Source organism: Lithobates pipiens, unplaced genomic scaffold, assembly GCF_037356315.1.
Source record: "Lithobates pipiens isolate NorthernLeopardFrog02 unplaced genomic scaffold, aLitPip1_a1.2 Scaffold_8, whole genome shotgun sequence".
Classification (NCBI taxonomy): Eukaryota; Metazoa; Chordata; class Amphibia; order Anura; family Ranidae; genus Lithobates; species Lithobates pipiens.
Genome location: NW_027507903.1, coordinates 160070411 through 160087238, shown reverse-complemented (window position 1 = coordinate 160087238; position 16828 = coordinate 160070411). Strand labels below are relative to the sequence as shown.

The 16828-nt window shown below is 39.6% G+C and overlaps 1 protein-coding gene across 1 annotated transcript in view; it reads right to left on the bottom strand.

The window, feature by feature from the left end:
* The window catches only part of HSPA14 (heat shock protein family A (Hsp70) member 14), a 39900-nt gene that overhangs the window by 17842 nt on the left and 5230 nt on the right, over window positions 1–16828 (bottom strand). Inside the window, exons 2-9 of the mRNA XM_077472820.1 lie at window positions 15460–15540; window positions 15284–15366; window positions 12280–12328; window positions 7787–7892; window positions 7595–7685; window positions 5602–5706; window positions 3843–4004; window positions 1403–1558 (exon numbers count right to left, since the gene is read on the bottom strand). Of these exons, the coding sequence (XP_077328946.1) occupies window positions 1403–1558; window positions 3843–4004; window positions 5602–5706; window positions 7595–7685; window positions 7787–7892; window positions 12280–12328; window positions 15284–15366; window positions 15460–15540 (833 nt within the window). The remainder of the gene's footprint in view (window positions 1–1402; window positions 1559–3842; window positions 4005–5601; window positions 5707–7594; window positions 7686–7786; window positions 7893–12279; window positions 12329–15283; window positions 15367–15459; window positions 15541–16828) is intronic.

Genomic DNA, 16828 nt, shown 5'->3' with positions numbered 1-16828 from the left:
ACATTGCTTGTGCTGTGTAATTTGGCCCCCTGTAACACCTAAAAAACCTGGATGATCTTGCCTGGCTATGCCCTCCCCCCTGACCACAGTGCATCAAGGCTGCTGATCCCTGACACAGTCAGTTTAGGTGCCTGTATCATCCACAGGCTTGCTCTGTCCTCCCTCCCTGCCTGTCTGCTCAGGTCAGTAACTATAACACAGCGGCTCCCAGCGATCACATGACTCCTCGACTCTCTCCTCCTCATGGAGAGAGCCGAGAAGTCACCTGATCGCTGGGAGACACTGTGGTACAGATCAGCATATTTTTTGTATAAAACAGGCACAGGAGCACTTATTGTTATATTACAGAGAGGATGGGAGCTTTTTTTTTTATAGAAGTGGGTTAACAACCACTTTAAATAAAAAATAATGGCCAAATTACAGATATAGGAACCTCTACGCAAGATAGATTTTCCCTTGTTTGTACCTGTTGCGAATAACGAACAGATATTTTAGTTCATGACGTTATCACAAGCCACAGCAAATGCTAATACTGTATATTAACATCTAGTGAACTCAGTTCAAACATGGCACAAATAAAATATATACATTTCAAATTACATTTTAAGCAATACACCACTGGATAAAAAAGTTATTTTGGAACTTATATTCCTAAAAATGAACTAGGCAGTCAATATGCTGCAAAACTATACATATACACAATATCTCCAGCTATAGCAAACCTTTTTAGGCAAACATTCCAGGAATTTCAGGTATGGTATATTATTACATTCCAGCTAGGACCAATGTAACTATGTATATACCAACATACCATACCCCTTCCAAAGCCTCCAGAAGCTGGAAATCATTGAAGTAGACATCACTTCTCCAATGACCCCCACCAGCTTCCGAGTTCTATGCTGAGCAGCTGACCTGCTGCTTTCTGAACAATGGAGGTTGGCCATTCAGCATGGTCACTATTCAGAGAATGCTGTGTATTTTCTCAATGAATGCAACACGTCCTCCGATTCTACAAGGTTGAGAGGTCACACTCTCCACCTTGTCCACTCAGAATGCTTTGATTTTACATGGCTATATTCGACACAGGTCAGCCTGTACAGGGTCTGCAGTGACTGCAGGTGGGCAGCATTCTCCAGAGCTGAAAGGAGATCTTGGTCTTAGGCTGGCTTGCAGAAAATAATTGCCAGTTCATACCTTACAATGACCTGCTTTAAAACTAGCCATACCCGTTCTAATAAGAGTGTCGGCATCGTTCAGTACCCACAACTACCAACATCAGTAACTTTGCAAATTACATTTTCCACCAATACATTTCTATTTCCAAAAGTACAAATGAAAAATATTCTTGTAAATATAAAGAACCCTATCACAGACTATATAGGATAGGAAAATGTCATCTTACCTAGAAACACTGCAATCAAAGTCAATGCCGTCATATAATGAATCCACAAAACAATTGGCAGTTCCTAAAGTCGATAGAGAGTGTTTAGCTGAATCAGCATTGTTCATAAGCTTCATCATTGCTCGAGCATTTCCTTTAATATCATGTTTGTATGACCTATACAGGAAAAAGTTTTACAAAATAAGTCAAAATAGAAGAAAGGATAAGCTATGTCTGCAAATATATAACTAAAGCATACTACAAAAAAAAAAAAAAATAATAATAAAAAAGGATTGAGTATCACCTTGCAAAGTGTAGAGGCCTTAGCAAGCAGACTGACAACACTTTGCAAGCACAAGCAACCCCCGCTTTTTCAGTTACTACAAAGGGACAGTTCCCACTAGTGCGATGTCCGACATCAGATGTTATTAGCACCACACTGCAGTGCAAATCACATGCGATTTCAGCCATACAGACAGCATGGCTGAATTTGCATCGCATTCGGGTCAAACTCGCGCAGGACCCTTTTTTTGCTCCGCAGCTGAATCGGATCGCATGGGTGCTCACACCCATGCGATACCATTCCTGTTAAAATTTGCAGATCGTACTGCGATATGCAAACTGATATGGGGATGTCATTAACTTTCAATTGACACTCCCAGCAGTTTGTATATGGCAGTGTGAACTGCTGCCGGGAGACATGCGATGCGGAAACTCGCAGTGGATTTGCAGGGTTCCCGCATCACTGCAGTGTGAACCGAGCCTTAATACCACTATTCACAAGTCCACGTCTTTCAAATATAGCTCATCTTACTGACTTCTTACTGAATCTGGGGATGATCATATGAACACTGATAATTATAATTGTATTTTTCCCTATAGAAAAAGTTGCTTAGCATCTAGATGGGGAAATTCAAAAAAAAATAAAATAAAAACTTGATTTTTTATTACTTCACTTTGTAAGTATGTTCCTTCCGGCATCATGGCTTCAAGAACGCATGCGACTTCACTAGTGCCAGGATTCTATAAATATGCTGGACTTTTTTAGTAAAATTTCCTCCTAATGCTTTCATGGATATCATACTTTCCAAACTAATCAGGAAACATTGCATCTGTGTTAAAGTCTTAAGAGACTTAAAGTGTAAGTAAACCCCCCTATCTTTTTCAGCCAAGGAAGCTGCCATTTTCGTCTCTGTTTAATATAAAACTACCATGATGCTGCACATGTGATCAGTCAGGACACCAGTCATTGGATGGTTTAACAGTTTGATTGAGAGCACAACCAATGGGAGTGTTACATTTCCGGCATGCCCCGGAAATTAAACTGTTTTATGGATGGGTTTACTTCCGCTTTAACTATGTAAGGTAGAAGGCTGAAGGTGGCTCTAACTCATGTGAGCTTAATCTCTGGAAGATTTACACCCTTCATGACCAGGCCATTTTTTGCGATACAGCACTGGGTTACTTTAACTGACAATTGCGCGGCCATGCAACGCTGTGCATAAATTACATTTATGTCATTTTTTCCCCACAAATAGAGCTTACTTTTGGTGGTATTTGATCACTACTGGGGGTTTTTTTTTTTTGTCTTTTGCAAAAAGACAGAACAAAAATTTTGAAAGAAAACCAATATATTTTTACTTTGTTCTAAAACATATCCCATAAAAAAATAAAAAATACAAATAAATTCTACATAAAATGTAGGCCAATGTGCATTCTGCGCCATGTTTTTTGGTAAAATAAAATACCAATAAGCATATATTGATTGGTTTATGTGAACATTATAGCGTTTACACACTATGGGATATATTTAGGGATTTATACTAGTAATCAGCGACTTATAGTGGGACAGTGATATTGCGGTGGACAATTGGACACTGACACTATTGGAGTAAGTGCTAAAAATATACACGGTCACTGGCTGCGAAGCGGTTAAGCATCTAGGGTGATTAAAGGGATAATTGTGTGTCTAACCAGCGTTTTCATTTACCGTGTTAGGTGCTTTTACTAGGAGGAAGAGATGGATTGTGTTCCCTGCTTTACAGGAACACAAAATACACCCCCTTCCCCCGTCAGAACGGAGATCTGCCTTGTTCACGATCGGAGGGTGCCAGCAGACATCCTGTACCTGACACTCACAGATTGGCTTCTGATGTGAATATTCACAACGGAAGAGGCCCGCCAGCAGCGCGTGCACGCCCCCTGCAGGATCACGTATACTATATTATATATATATATATATATATATATATATATATATATATATATATGAATCTGCACAGGACAGCCACCCTGTAGCAGTAAAACTGCTTTATAGAATACTTTATTAATCCCAAAAATGAAATTGTGAAATTACTACGGGCGGTTTTTATTACAAAAACTTTAGTCTTGCTTTACGTGAGCAAGATATATTTTTTAATGTTGCCCCTACAAATATAAAAGGGATTTTACCGTGGCATACCTGTGAAATTCAGATGCCAGATATTGAGCTAGAGCTTCTGTGAAACACACTCCTCCAATGTTGTCATAAGTCTTTGTTGCTAGAACTCGATATATTCCGCTGTTAACTTCAATCACCGTGACAGATAATGACGTACCTCCTAATTTGTACACCAATACATTGCTGCAACCAATAAGGAAAAAAATTGAAATGTGTTAAAAAATAATGAGATGGTTTTACTAAGGGGTTAGTATATGTTCACTTTGCATGGAACTTAGCTTGCAGAATGTGGTAAAAGTTAACTTTACATAGAACACCCAATCGCTTGCAAGGAAAATTAAAACTCAGGATTTTTGCATACACATTGGATGACTGAAGTCTGCACACACCTCATTCACTAACCTAATTGAAAATTCACTTTGCCAAGTGAACAGCTTGTACTCCTTTAAATAATCAACACCAATATGACCTTAAGACACCTTAACAGATCATCTTATTTCAAAGATTCAGATGCTGTTTATTTTATTTTTTTTATATACTTTATTAATCCCAAAGAGAAAATTACTAGAATACAATTACATTCAACAAGATAATACAAAGATCACAATAACAAGGCACAACAACAATACAATTACTAAGAACAACAAATAATGCCACATAAAACTAAATTAATACTATACTGTAAATCAATTACATCATCCCATTAAAAAATACTACATAGAATAAATAACACCGATTGAAAAAAACAACAGAAAATCACACAACCAACAAGCACATTACCTAAAAATCATTACACAAACATAATAATACAAAACCAAGCTACATCCAGCACTCACAGAGAAGACATTATATATCTTTACAAATGATATCATTTGAAGACCACAGGCAAAAATCATTTCCTGTGTCGCTCTGATGCATTGCAGTTCTAACAGTCTATCACTGAATTGTGGGAGGAGTTGTCCAAGATTGAACATATATTGGACAATATTCTCCTTTCCAATACTGTTGTTAAAGACTCCAATCCAACATCACTGGTCTTGCGAATCAGTTTATGGAGTCTGTTGGTGCTGGCTATACAAAGTCTGCTTCCCCAGCAAGCAACCGCACACAGGAGAGAACTGATAACCACAGACTCATAAAACATCTTCAGCATCATCTGGCAGATGTTAAAAGACCTCAGCCACCACAAAAATAGAGGTGGCTCTGGCCTTCCCCATAAAGCACTTCAGTGTTCTTGCACCAGTCCAGCTTATTATCTATATGCACCCCCAGATACTTAGAATTCTTTGCTACCTCCACTCCTCAGATAGATAGAGGGGTTCACCAATGCCTTCCTCCTTCTCAAAACCACAACCAGGCACCTTTGTCTTCATCAAATTTAAATGCAGATGATTACCCTCACACTAAGTTCTCCACCACAGTCCTATACTCAGTCTCTTTCCCACCCCCGATACATCCCACTACCGCAAAGCCATCAAAAAACATCTGAAGATGGCAAGTCTCTGTCCGCTAGCTTAAATCAGTGGTATAGACAGTAAAGAGGTACTTTTATGATGTATTCCTAAATCGTGACCCCTTGTCAAGGCATTTATACTTTGAGAAATGCACCTCTTATCTTTAGTAAGGTTTCTTATTTGATTTGTATTAAAAAGGATATAAAAAGCAACTAAATCTATCTGGAGAAGGGGAAGCTTTGAAGAGAGGGGAAACGGTGGGTAGAACTAAACAGCAAAACAAAAACTATGCAATATAAAGTACTTGGAATTGTAGACTGGCATACCTTTTACCAGAAGGTTCTTCCTGCCCAATACCATATGCCAAGAGAGCAGCGGATGGCTCATGAATCATACGCAAAATTTTGAATCCAGCAGCTGCTGCTGCCTCCCTGTGGGGGAAAAAGAAAGAAAAAAAAAAAAATGTATAAACAAATCTATCATGTCAAGTGAATAGTTATATATCCACCCAAGCTAAAACTGTCAGCTTAAAGCGGGAGTCCGCCGGGACTCCGCGTTTTTTTTTTTTTTAAAAGCCAGCAGCTACAAATACTGCAGCTGCTGACTTTTAAAATAGTGACACTTACCTGTCCAGCGCGCCTGCGATGTCGGCACCCGAAGCCGATCTCTAGATCGTCTCTCGGGTGCTGCCGCCGCCATCTTGGGTATGGGAATCAGGAAATGGAGCCTTTCGGCTTCATTTCCCGGTTCCCTACTGCGCATGCACGAGTCGCGCTGCGCAATAAGGACGGTCCCCGCTGCCTCTGGGATCTGTGTGTTTCCCAGCAGGCAGCGGGGCACTTGCAGAAAGGGGCGGGCACTTGCGGAAAGGGGCGTAATCTACGCCCCTTTCCGCAGAGAGCTATCCCGGAAGTGGGTGCAGATACCTGTACTGTACAGGTATCTGCATCCCCCCTCCCCCCTGAAAGGTAACAATTGTGGCGCCGGAGGGGGGGGAGGGTTCCGATGAGCGGAAGGTCCACTTTAGGGTCCCCATTTTCACTAAAATTTACATCAACATGCATCTCTGCATGATAATGTGAAATGATCTAACTTTGCTTTCTTAAAAACACAAACACACACACACACACACATACATACTTTGTTTTTCTGTGTCCATTTCCTGGTGGTTTCCCTAGACACAAATGGCATAGACTTGGCTGCAAAGATGCCCCCTAGGAAGACAAGGTGCCTTCAGAGAGATTTTGTAACCTAATTTAATCCATGCATGTGATAAAGTGCATGAAGTTACACACTTCATCTCATGTATGCAACATACAATATCACACTTTTTTTCTTTTTAACCAACAAATAACACTCTCTTTGAGATCCGTTTTTTATTTTCTAAGCAGATGACTGTAATGTCGCATACGCATGGACAGTAGAACAATAGGAGTTGAGGTATGACATTAAATTTGCTGGCAGAGGCAGCACACAGAGAGCATGAAAAGGGCTGATGGAGAAGGAAAACTAGAATGGACTTGTTTAGGTACACGGTTTAACACATTATGGCCTTATTTACGGGGGGAGAGGGGAGGTGGTCATAAAAGCTCCCATTACAGTCACTAGGAATTGTGCATCCAGCTTGAGCCCACCCCTCCAAAGTTCTTTATGGAGAATTGGGAGGTAGGAAGGGGTAGGCAAAACTCAACTCATCCATCTACTGTAGCTCTCTGGATCTATTGATTGTTCGTAGAAACATTTTCATCAGACGTTCTTCTTCAGTCTTCCAGGTTTCGTTTTAAAAAGTGATTGTAAAAGTTTGTTTGTTTTAAATAACAAACATGTTATACTCACCTCCACTGTGTAAGGTTTTTGCACAGAGCGAACCCGATCCTCCTTTTCTGGGGGTCCCCCTGCCAGCACTCCTGGCCCCTCCTCCGCATCCAGTACCCCCCACAGAGCCGCATTACATGGGGGGCACCCATGTGGGCAGACTTATAAGTTCTGCTGCTGGGTCCGGTGACACAGACAGCAGGGCTCGGCCCTGCCTCCCCCATCACTAGATTTGATTGTCAGCAGTGGGAGCCAATGGCTTCTGCAGCTAGCAATCTCTCCAATGAGGACCCAAGACAGTGGCTGGGGCTGCTTGGCTTGCTCTCGTCACTGGAAAGATCGGGGTTCCAGTAAGTAAAGGAGGGACCCTGGGGGGGGGGGGGCAGTTGCACCACAAAAGGTTTTTCACCTTAATGCATAGAATGCATTAAGGTGAAAAACTGAGACTTTACAACCCCCTTTAAGCACAAAACACAATTTACTGTATCTTGGTTCTGTACTTACCCAAGAGATTTTTTCTGATTTGAGCCAAAATCAAAAGGAACAGTGATAACCACATCTTTGACATCTGATCCCAAAGCTGATTGGGCAGTCTCTAAGAAGACACAAAAAATAAAAATAAAATTAAAATCAAGCCAGTGTTGTACAAAAGTGGGATGAAACGGAGCATTGAGTACTATGTCTGAATTACGGTACCTTTCATTTTACTAAAGACAAGTTTAGCAGCATCTTCAGGGCTTACGAATTTCACAGTTTCGCCTGTATCTATTTCATACTTTGGTTTTCCTGCTTTATCAACTATCTGGAAGCACATCAAATGCATATTAAAATTTAAATATCACTGCATCATTCCCATTGAACAAACAATGAAAATTGCTGGAATTTGTAGTCACTATTATAGCTTTGTTTTTCACGAAGACTATAATTCTAATTGAGAGGGGAGGACCCCCACCATGACAACATCCATGATTGTATAAAAAGGATTGAGGGAGTAGAAACGCTCTGAAAAGGGGAAAAAAAAAAAAAAAAGGAAGGACTTTGTGGGCACAACATGAGGCAGAATGAACATAAAAATATATGTCCATTACAAAAAAAAGGAATTGGGCACAAAAATGTAACAAACACTAACACCCTCAACAGGACATGGTCAACAGATACCCAAATAACCAGACAAGGAGGCATGGATCCTTTCAAAGAGTCGAAGAACAGTTCATTATGTAAAAAGTAAGTATATAATATCGAAAAATGGGGCCCATGAACTCCTCCAAGCTCGTTAGTAAACGCATTTCGCATCAAATTGCTTCCTCAGGACAAAAATGATTAGATAGGTGAACAAAAATGAGCTGCGCTAAAAACAATAAAACTAGAAAATAATCAAACACCAAAAAAAACCTAATCAACCTATACCAATAGACGTAAAAACAATATTAAATTGACAGAAAAATGTGAATTAGTGAATAGTATACATGAATACTAACGTATCGTCATAAAGTGAATAAAGTGTATACTAGACCTAAAATGACATTGATGTGAATATTACAAAGAAAACCCCCACAATAATTAATGTAGATTGACACAAAAAAAAGGTTATAATATGTGCTAGATTTAAACGAATAGTATTAACTAAAATAACATTCAAAAAACCTTAAAAAGTTCATATGTGATGAAAAAAATATTTTTTTATAGTCCCAAGATTAATATTGGTTCTTCAAACTTGACATTAAGGTGCAAAAATATCCACAAATGCGTGTATATAAAAACAAAAAAATTTTTTTCAAAACAATCCTCCACCAGTGAGAAGAGGGGCCGCTTACCAGAGCTTTAGATCCCAGTGTTAGTGAGATCAGTAAGGCAACAGCACAGAGGTTTCTGGGTGAACCGTCACAGGCATCCCACCATCTCCATCTTCAATATGAAGCCTCCAATCGAGAAACGAAGGTGTCGTAGATTGCTGACACCACGCTGTCTCTATCTCCAATACGAAGCCTCCAGTCCGGGAACGAAGGTATCGTGGATCATATAAAAAATCAAAGACACTCGCATAGCGAGTGACTCGTGTGCCGCCCGCACTTCCTGGTTGGGCGTAGAACGCGGAGACGTCAGAACGCCTATCTCCCTACGCGCGTTTCGTCACAAACGGACGTGTTCCGGCCGGCTCGTTTTTATATGATCGTTTTTTCTTTACGCATGTGAGTGTAAATCTTTTAGATTTTACTTTATTAAACCAAGTGGTTTTACGCTATGCGAGTGTCTTTGATTTTTTATATGATCCACGATACCTTCGTTCCCGGACTGGAGGCTTCGTATTGGAGATAGAGACAGCGTGGTGTCAGCAATCTACGACACCTTCGTTTCTCGATTGGAGGCTTCATATTGAAGATGGAGATGGTGGGATGCCTGTGACGGTTCACCCAGAAACCTCTGTGCTGTTGCCTTACTGATCTCACTAACACTGGGATCTAAAGCTCTGGTAAGCGGCCCCTCTTCTCACTGGTGGAGGATTGTTTTGAAAAATTTTTTTTTGTTTTTATATACACGCATTTGTGGATATTTTTGCACCTTAATGTCAAGTTTGAAGAACCAATATTAATCTTGGGACTATAAAAAAATATTTTTTTCATCACATATGAACTTTTTAAGGTTTTTTGAATGTTATTTTAGTTAATACTATTCGTTTAAATCTAGCACATATTATAACCTTTTTTTTTGTGTCAATCTACATTAATTATTGTGGGGGTTTTCTTTGTAATATTCACATCAATGTCATTTTAGGTCTAGTATACACTTTATTCACTTTATGACGATACGTTAGTATTCATGTATACTATTCACTAATTCACATTTTTCTGTCAATTTAATATTGTTTTTACGTCTATTGGTATAGGTTGATTAGGTTTTTTTTGGTGTTTGATTATTTTCTAGTTTTATTGTTTTTAGCGCAGCTCATTTTTGTTCACCTATTTAGTTTGATATCGGAGTATTACGATTAGGGTTGCTGCTTATAGGTTGCTTTCTTTTGTTGTTTGAGTAGCGCGGTTTACCTTTTGTACCGTGTTTGCAAAAATGATTAGATGCTAATAAAAGAACTCAAATATATAACAAGAAAACAAATGAATATCAATATCGTTAGAATTGAATGTGTAACAGGTATTAGATGTATATACATAAATATATCTATCTTAGAAGAACTCCTAGCATAAACACCACAGATTGGACAACATAAACACCACGTATGTAGATAACATCTATGGCAGGGATATGCAATTTTCGGACCTCCAGATGTTGCAGAACTACAAGTCCCATGAGGCATAGCAAAACTCTGACAGTCACAAGCATGACACCCAGAGGTACAGGCATGATGTGACTTGTAGTTTTGCAACAGCTGGAGGTCTGCTAATTGCATATCCCTGATCTATGGTAAGCATTATGGAGCTACAATATATATGTTATGTTATATTCCATAATGTTCATGAGGATCCCTCATCGATGAATAATGGTTTTACTCATAAGGGGGTATTTTTCCATCTATCTTTAGATACTCAGATCTGAAGCGATGTGTTGAAGTCATTTACTCCCCAGCCTCTACCTTGAGTTCCAATTTATCCACACTACTCTATCTTGACTAGGTAAGATGATACACTATAAACCGAAATAATTTACCCATAAGCTACAAATTGAGAAACAGCTCTATACAATTATACTTACTTTATTTTTTACAGAAATAATATCCTTGTCCCAGTCACCACAGAGAGATGATTTCTGCCAATCCAGGGGCCCTATATGGGCTTGCAAATTCTGATAGTCTTTGGATTTTCAGCTTGTTGAAAGAATCTTTTAGCTCTACCTTTGTCCGTCTTGTGTGGTGTTGCCCAGTACCTGATGTTCAGGGTCAATCAGGCAAGCTTTCATGGCGTTTATGCTAGGAGTTCTTCCAAGATGTATATACTAAATCTATCCAATACATGTTACATTTTCAAGTCTAACAATATTGATATTCATTTACGTTTTCTTGTTATATATTTTTCATTCTTTTATCAGCACCTACCCATTTTTGTCCTTTAGGCTTCATGTACACAGGACGTTTTTACCTCTCCTGAACGATTTAACTTGACAGATAGTAACCTGTTTAAAACGTCAGTTTTGCTGCGTTTACATGCCGTGTTTAGCCACATTTGCGTAAAAAAAAAAAAAAAAAGTTTTTTTTTTTTTTTTTTTAAATGGTCAAAAGATGAAAAACGGCTATAAACAAAACCAAGTTTAGCCGCGCTTGGAGTCTGAAACGTCGGAAACTTCAGCGTCTTAACTAATTATTTTTTTGCCAAAAAAAAAAGGGATATAAACGCAACTGCCTAAAAACAAACCTGTGTACATGTACACATAAGATAACATTGAATCAGTTCAGGGGCAGTTGAAGAAGTGTGTCCAACTGCCTCTGAACATCGGTTTAGCAGCAGTGTACATGGGGCCTTAGAAAGCAATTTGATGTGAAGCGTGTTGACTAACAAGCTTGGAGGAGTTCATGGACCCCATTTTCGTGATTACAATACAAAATATATAATTAATATATACACACACACACACACACACACACACACACACACTCTTTTTACATAATGAACTGTTCGACTCTTTGAAAGGACCAATGCCTCCTTGTCTGGTTAATTGAGCATCTATTGACCTTGTCCAGTTGAGGGTGTTGGTGTTTTTTACACTTTTGTGTCTATTTCCTGTTTTTTGTATTTCTGCAATAAAGATGTATATTTTTATATTCATTCACCTCATGTTGTGCCCACAAAGTCCTTTGAGATAGTTTCTACTCCTTCAAACCTTTTTACATAATTCTAAATACATAAACATGAATATACCTAGTAGAAGTAAGAGTATCAATGAGCCAGAAAAAGCCTGCAGCTAGACAAGTGTGTGGATACAAGATATATTCATGCTTAATCTCAAACTAAATCTATTCAAAATCGAACTCCTAATATTCAATTCATCCTATATCAAATTGTATTGCAACTGTACTGTCTGCTTTTGTGTTGTAAATTGCTGCGCAAACTGTTGGCGCAATATAAATCCTGTATTATAACAACAACATTGAGCATGCACAAATGCCCCCTTAAAAATGTTTACACAAGACATCCAAAACAGAACTTCAACTGACCAGACTGGAAAAAATAATGTTAACTTACTGAACATTTGCTTTCAGAGATGTGTTTTTGAGCCTGTGGGTCTCCAAAGCTAAGATGCAGAAAGAAATAAAATAAGTTAGATGAGATAAAGAAGTAGAGAAATTCATAACAACCAATCTTAGTTTATATAAAGATGAACTGGATTTAGCTTTATTGCATACTTACATTGCTGCAGCTTGGCACAACGTAAGCATGCATATTTCATACCCTAGGGGCTGCTGGGGAAATGGACGATCACTGTAGTAGTTAGCACTGCTACGAGACCTGTGGCTTCCCCTCGTACACTATAGGGAGTCGTTCACTCAGCAGCTCCACCAAAGAATGCCATTGTATTTTTTTCCAATGCATACAAGGTGTTCTCGGGCTAATGAGGTGGAGAGGATTGGTGATGTCTCCACCTAGTCTGATTAGAGAACACCTTGTATTCAGTGAAAAAAATAAAAATTACAAGGTGTTCTATCATTGGCAGCAGCTCTGAGCATGCGACCCCCTGTGGTCAGTGTTCACTGGTGAAATTGCTTAGCACAGGACTCAGAAGATAGTAGTGATCACTGTAATAGTGCTAACTACTACAGACCCTTGGGTATGAAATATGCATACTTACATTGGTGCAGGCCAGATTACTGTAAATCATATCTGGACTTTAGCTTTAAAGCGGATCTGCACACAATTTTAAAAGTTAAGCTCACTTGTTTCTAAATATAACTCTAAATATAGCACAGAGTGCTCAATGGACCTTTTTTTCCTTACCTTAAGATATGTGGCTTGCCTGTGTTACGTCCCTGCGGCTGTGGTCAGGGGATTTTGCGGGTATTCGCATCATTTGCTGTCCTCGCCGCACTGTCTCTTGGGATCTCGTGTCATTCATCCCAGGAGTCAGTGCGGAGAGCCGATGCGAAATCTCACGGGATTTCAACTGACGTGACGTCTCCCCGTTCTGACAGCGCTTCACATCACAACAGAGGCGGGAACTTCCTAAGACGGCACACGTTGTGATGTCAACAAAGATGTTTATGCTGCTCGGCGCAGTTACAACTGAGCATGCGTGGGAGCCAGCAAGGAATGCTGGTACATCTACTGTACTGGAACAAGGAAGTGATTGCTTGTGGGCTTCAAATGCCCACAAGCAAGATGAAAACTGCTGTATATTATTTTTAAAGAAAAACGGACATGGATAGCGGAAAAGAACACTAAAAGTGAGTGTGACATTAGAAAGATCGAATTTTAAACTGTAAAAAAAAAAAAAAAAAAATGTATTTATTTATTTATTATATATATATTTTATGTGTGCAGATCCGGTTTAACTTTCCATTCCATAAATGGCTGTAAGTATCTACACCCAAAGAAAGCTTTCAGTCAGAGCCTGCACAATGCCAGCAGCTATGAAGCCAATGTCTCCAAGTCTGGGCATAAAGGGTTTTTCCCCAGTTAGAAGTCTAAATAGAAAAAAAAAAAAGAAAAAAAAGAACAGATTCTTCCATCTACACAAGCGAGGTGAATGGTGGAATCCCCCCCCACTGGGACATTATGGTTTGACAGTCAAATCCACTGATGTAAGAATACATTGATTGAAAAAAGTTTTCCCAATTTGTCCATTGGACAGAAGTCATTCTAATGATGCATTTCTATCAAACAGGGAGGGCCACACAGATCAAAATTTGGACTGTCCCAGACAAATTTCGATCCATCCATGCCCATCTTACTAATACTTAAACTACTTTTAATCCTTATGCTGCTAGTAATTAGTAAATGGATAAGAAAGTGTATTATATTTGCTTGTTTTCTCAGCTAAGCACAACCTCCTTCCTGCATGCCCGAGGATGGTTTCCAGAAAGTAAATGCTACATAAATCATCTGCTATTACTCAGGATAGCCACAGGAAGAAATACCATGTACTTGCAAGAAAAAGTATCCTGTTCTTTTTGTATTGCTTCCTTTGTGTCAAATTCTTGGGGTGTTCCTGCCAGTCACTCTGCTTTCCTATAAAAAAACTGGCCAAACTAAGCACGACAACACACTGTTGTCTGTTCTCTAGCTGTGCTGGGAACTCTGTGTGCTCTCCTCCAATGATCAGACTTGTCCTGACACGGCCCCCACTGCACAGCCTTTCACTAAGAAGATTCGTGTGGTGATGTTGCTACTTCTCCCCCCCTCCCATTTAGGTTTTATACAAACTTTAATTTCCATCTTAACCACTTGCCGACCGGGCCATACCTGAAAGACGCCTGCAGCGTGGTCGGCTTATTCTGGAAGGGTGTCAATGGACGTCTTCCCAGAATGTTGCTCTTGCGTGCCCCCCGGGGCACGCACCTGGAATATCCATGACTGCCAGGTTTCGGAAGACCTGGCAAATCACAGGTCACGGTAAATGGCCACTGGTAGCAGTCGTTTAACACGTGATCGCTCCATCAAAAGATGGAGCTATCACTTGTAAACAAATTGGCGTCATGTCATGATGCCGGTTCCTCCCTCCCTTCCCTGTACAGTACGAGGGGAGAGATTGTTTATAGCAGTGCTGTGGGCTGGATCTGTAGTGCCAATACTCAGCAATAAATTTTAACAGGAACAAGGAATTTTTTTTTAACCAAATTTTCAGTCTTTTTTGATTTATAGCGCAAAAATCAAAAAACCCAGCAGTGATTAAATACCACCAAAATAAAGCTCTATTTGTGTGAAAAAAGGTCCAAAATTTCATATATGGGTTCATTGTGGCATGACTAAGTAATTGTCATTCAAAGTGTGAGCACCGAAATCTGAAAATTGGTCTGGTTAGGAAGAGGGTTTAAGTGCCCAGTGGTCAATTGGTTAAACTGACTGGGCTGTTTTACAAGGCGATCGTTTACAATAACTAATAAAATTACAGCTGGTACAGAACATACTGAAGCCTTTTGAATCAAAGAAGAGTCATATTCTTTCAAATGGAAATAGGCTCTTAAACTGCACTGTCCAGCTCCTAAACTCTAAAATTGCACCAGCTCAACTGTAAGAAAAATTTGCAACATACCTCCTCCCCAATATTTGTTTCACTTTCACAATAGTATTTGCTGCATTTCTCACTCTGCTCTGTTTTGCTGCCAAGCCAACTATCTGAAAAGATAAAATGGAATAAGAACAAGCTAATCTTAGCTGGTTACCAGCTGGACCTGTGCCAAACATTAGGTCAATATACAACTACCATACCACTTCATTTTCTGAGAATCCAACAACAGCAGGTGTTACTCTGTCACCGGCATCATTGGCGACCACATCAGCACGACCATCCTGGAGGAAGACAGAAAAACATGGGTCTGTTAGGAGGAGGAAAAAACAGCGAGCAGAAATAATGCAAGGGACAGCAGTGTCGGATACGGAAGATTCTCCTAGAGAAAGTTAGCTCTTAATGAGGACTCATTACTCATCAGAGAAAGGTATTAAGATCTAACTCCGGGAAAAGTAAAAGTAAAAGACCTAATTTACATTGGGGCTGTGGAGAGATTTGGTAAAGAAGTTTATCTCACCCGATCCTCAAGTTTCTCTGCCCTGCTAGGCCGGTGCTGGCAGCCTCTTCTCCCTTGAACTCTGGTGGCCCAAGGTCCTTTGATGTCATCAAGGCCAATGAAGGGCCTTACAATGGACAGAACAACCCCAAGGGACAGTCCACTGCCAGAATGTAATGGAGTGTCATTAGCCATGGGAGCGGGGATCAGGTAAGTAAAAGTGCTTTTAATGTTCCCTAGACATAATTAACCCTTGCAGCGGGAGCTCAGCCCCACTGCAAAGATGGACTTTTACTTTTCCTGTAGTTGAGCTTTTTCTATTCATGCAGGCTGCATTTTTATGGAATTTGATTTTTAAAGTGACAGCCAGCTGGGGTAGTGGCTTATACTATTTCTGTGAGGGGTAGTTCCAAGTCACTCATAGCTGGAGTCCACACAGGGTTGAGTTCTCTCTCCCTGTTCCCAAGTGATGACAATAGTGCCTAATTTGGAAATGGCACGTTCACATAGCAGGAGACCAAGTCATGTCCTCTTATACCTGGAAGTACCCGATTTTTTATTTCTGCAGCAAACAGAGCAGCAGGAGAGAACAAGTAACCCCAATCTCACCTGAGCAATATGAAGCATATTTCTCAAAGCAATATCAAGATTATGATATTCAAAGGTACAGTTCACACCCAAGAATGGTGCAGTGCCTGAAAAAAGATTCTTACATTTTCTCTTCCCATTAACTAGCATTCCTTTAGCTAAAACAAAGATGTTTAAAGGAGTACTAAAGTCACATTCATCATTAAATTAAAAGTATACAGTTGTGCGCAAAACTTTGAATACCTATGGAGAATTGGTAATACACATATGTACAATGTACAAGGCAAAACACATTTCTTTTATTTCTTATAGGATTTATATTCAACTGTAGATCATAACAGAATGGCACAATCATAGAAACAAAACATGGCGACAAGTAAACAAATGAAATGACCCCTATTCAAAAGTCTGCATTCCGTTAGTTCTTAATACTGTGTATATTGTCCCCTTTAGCATTAATGACAGTGTGCAATCTTTTGTAATAG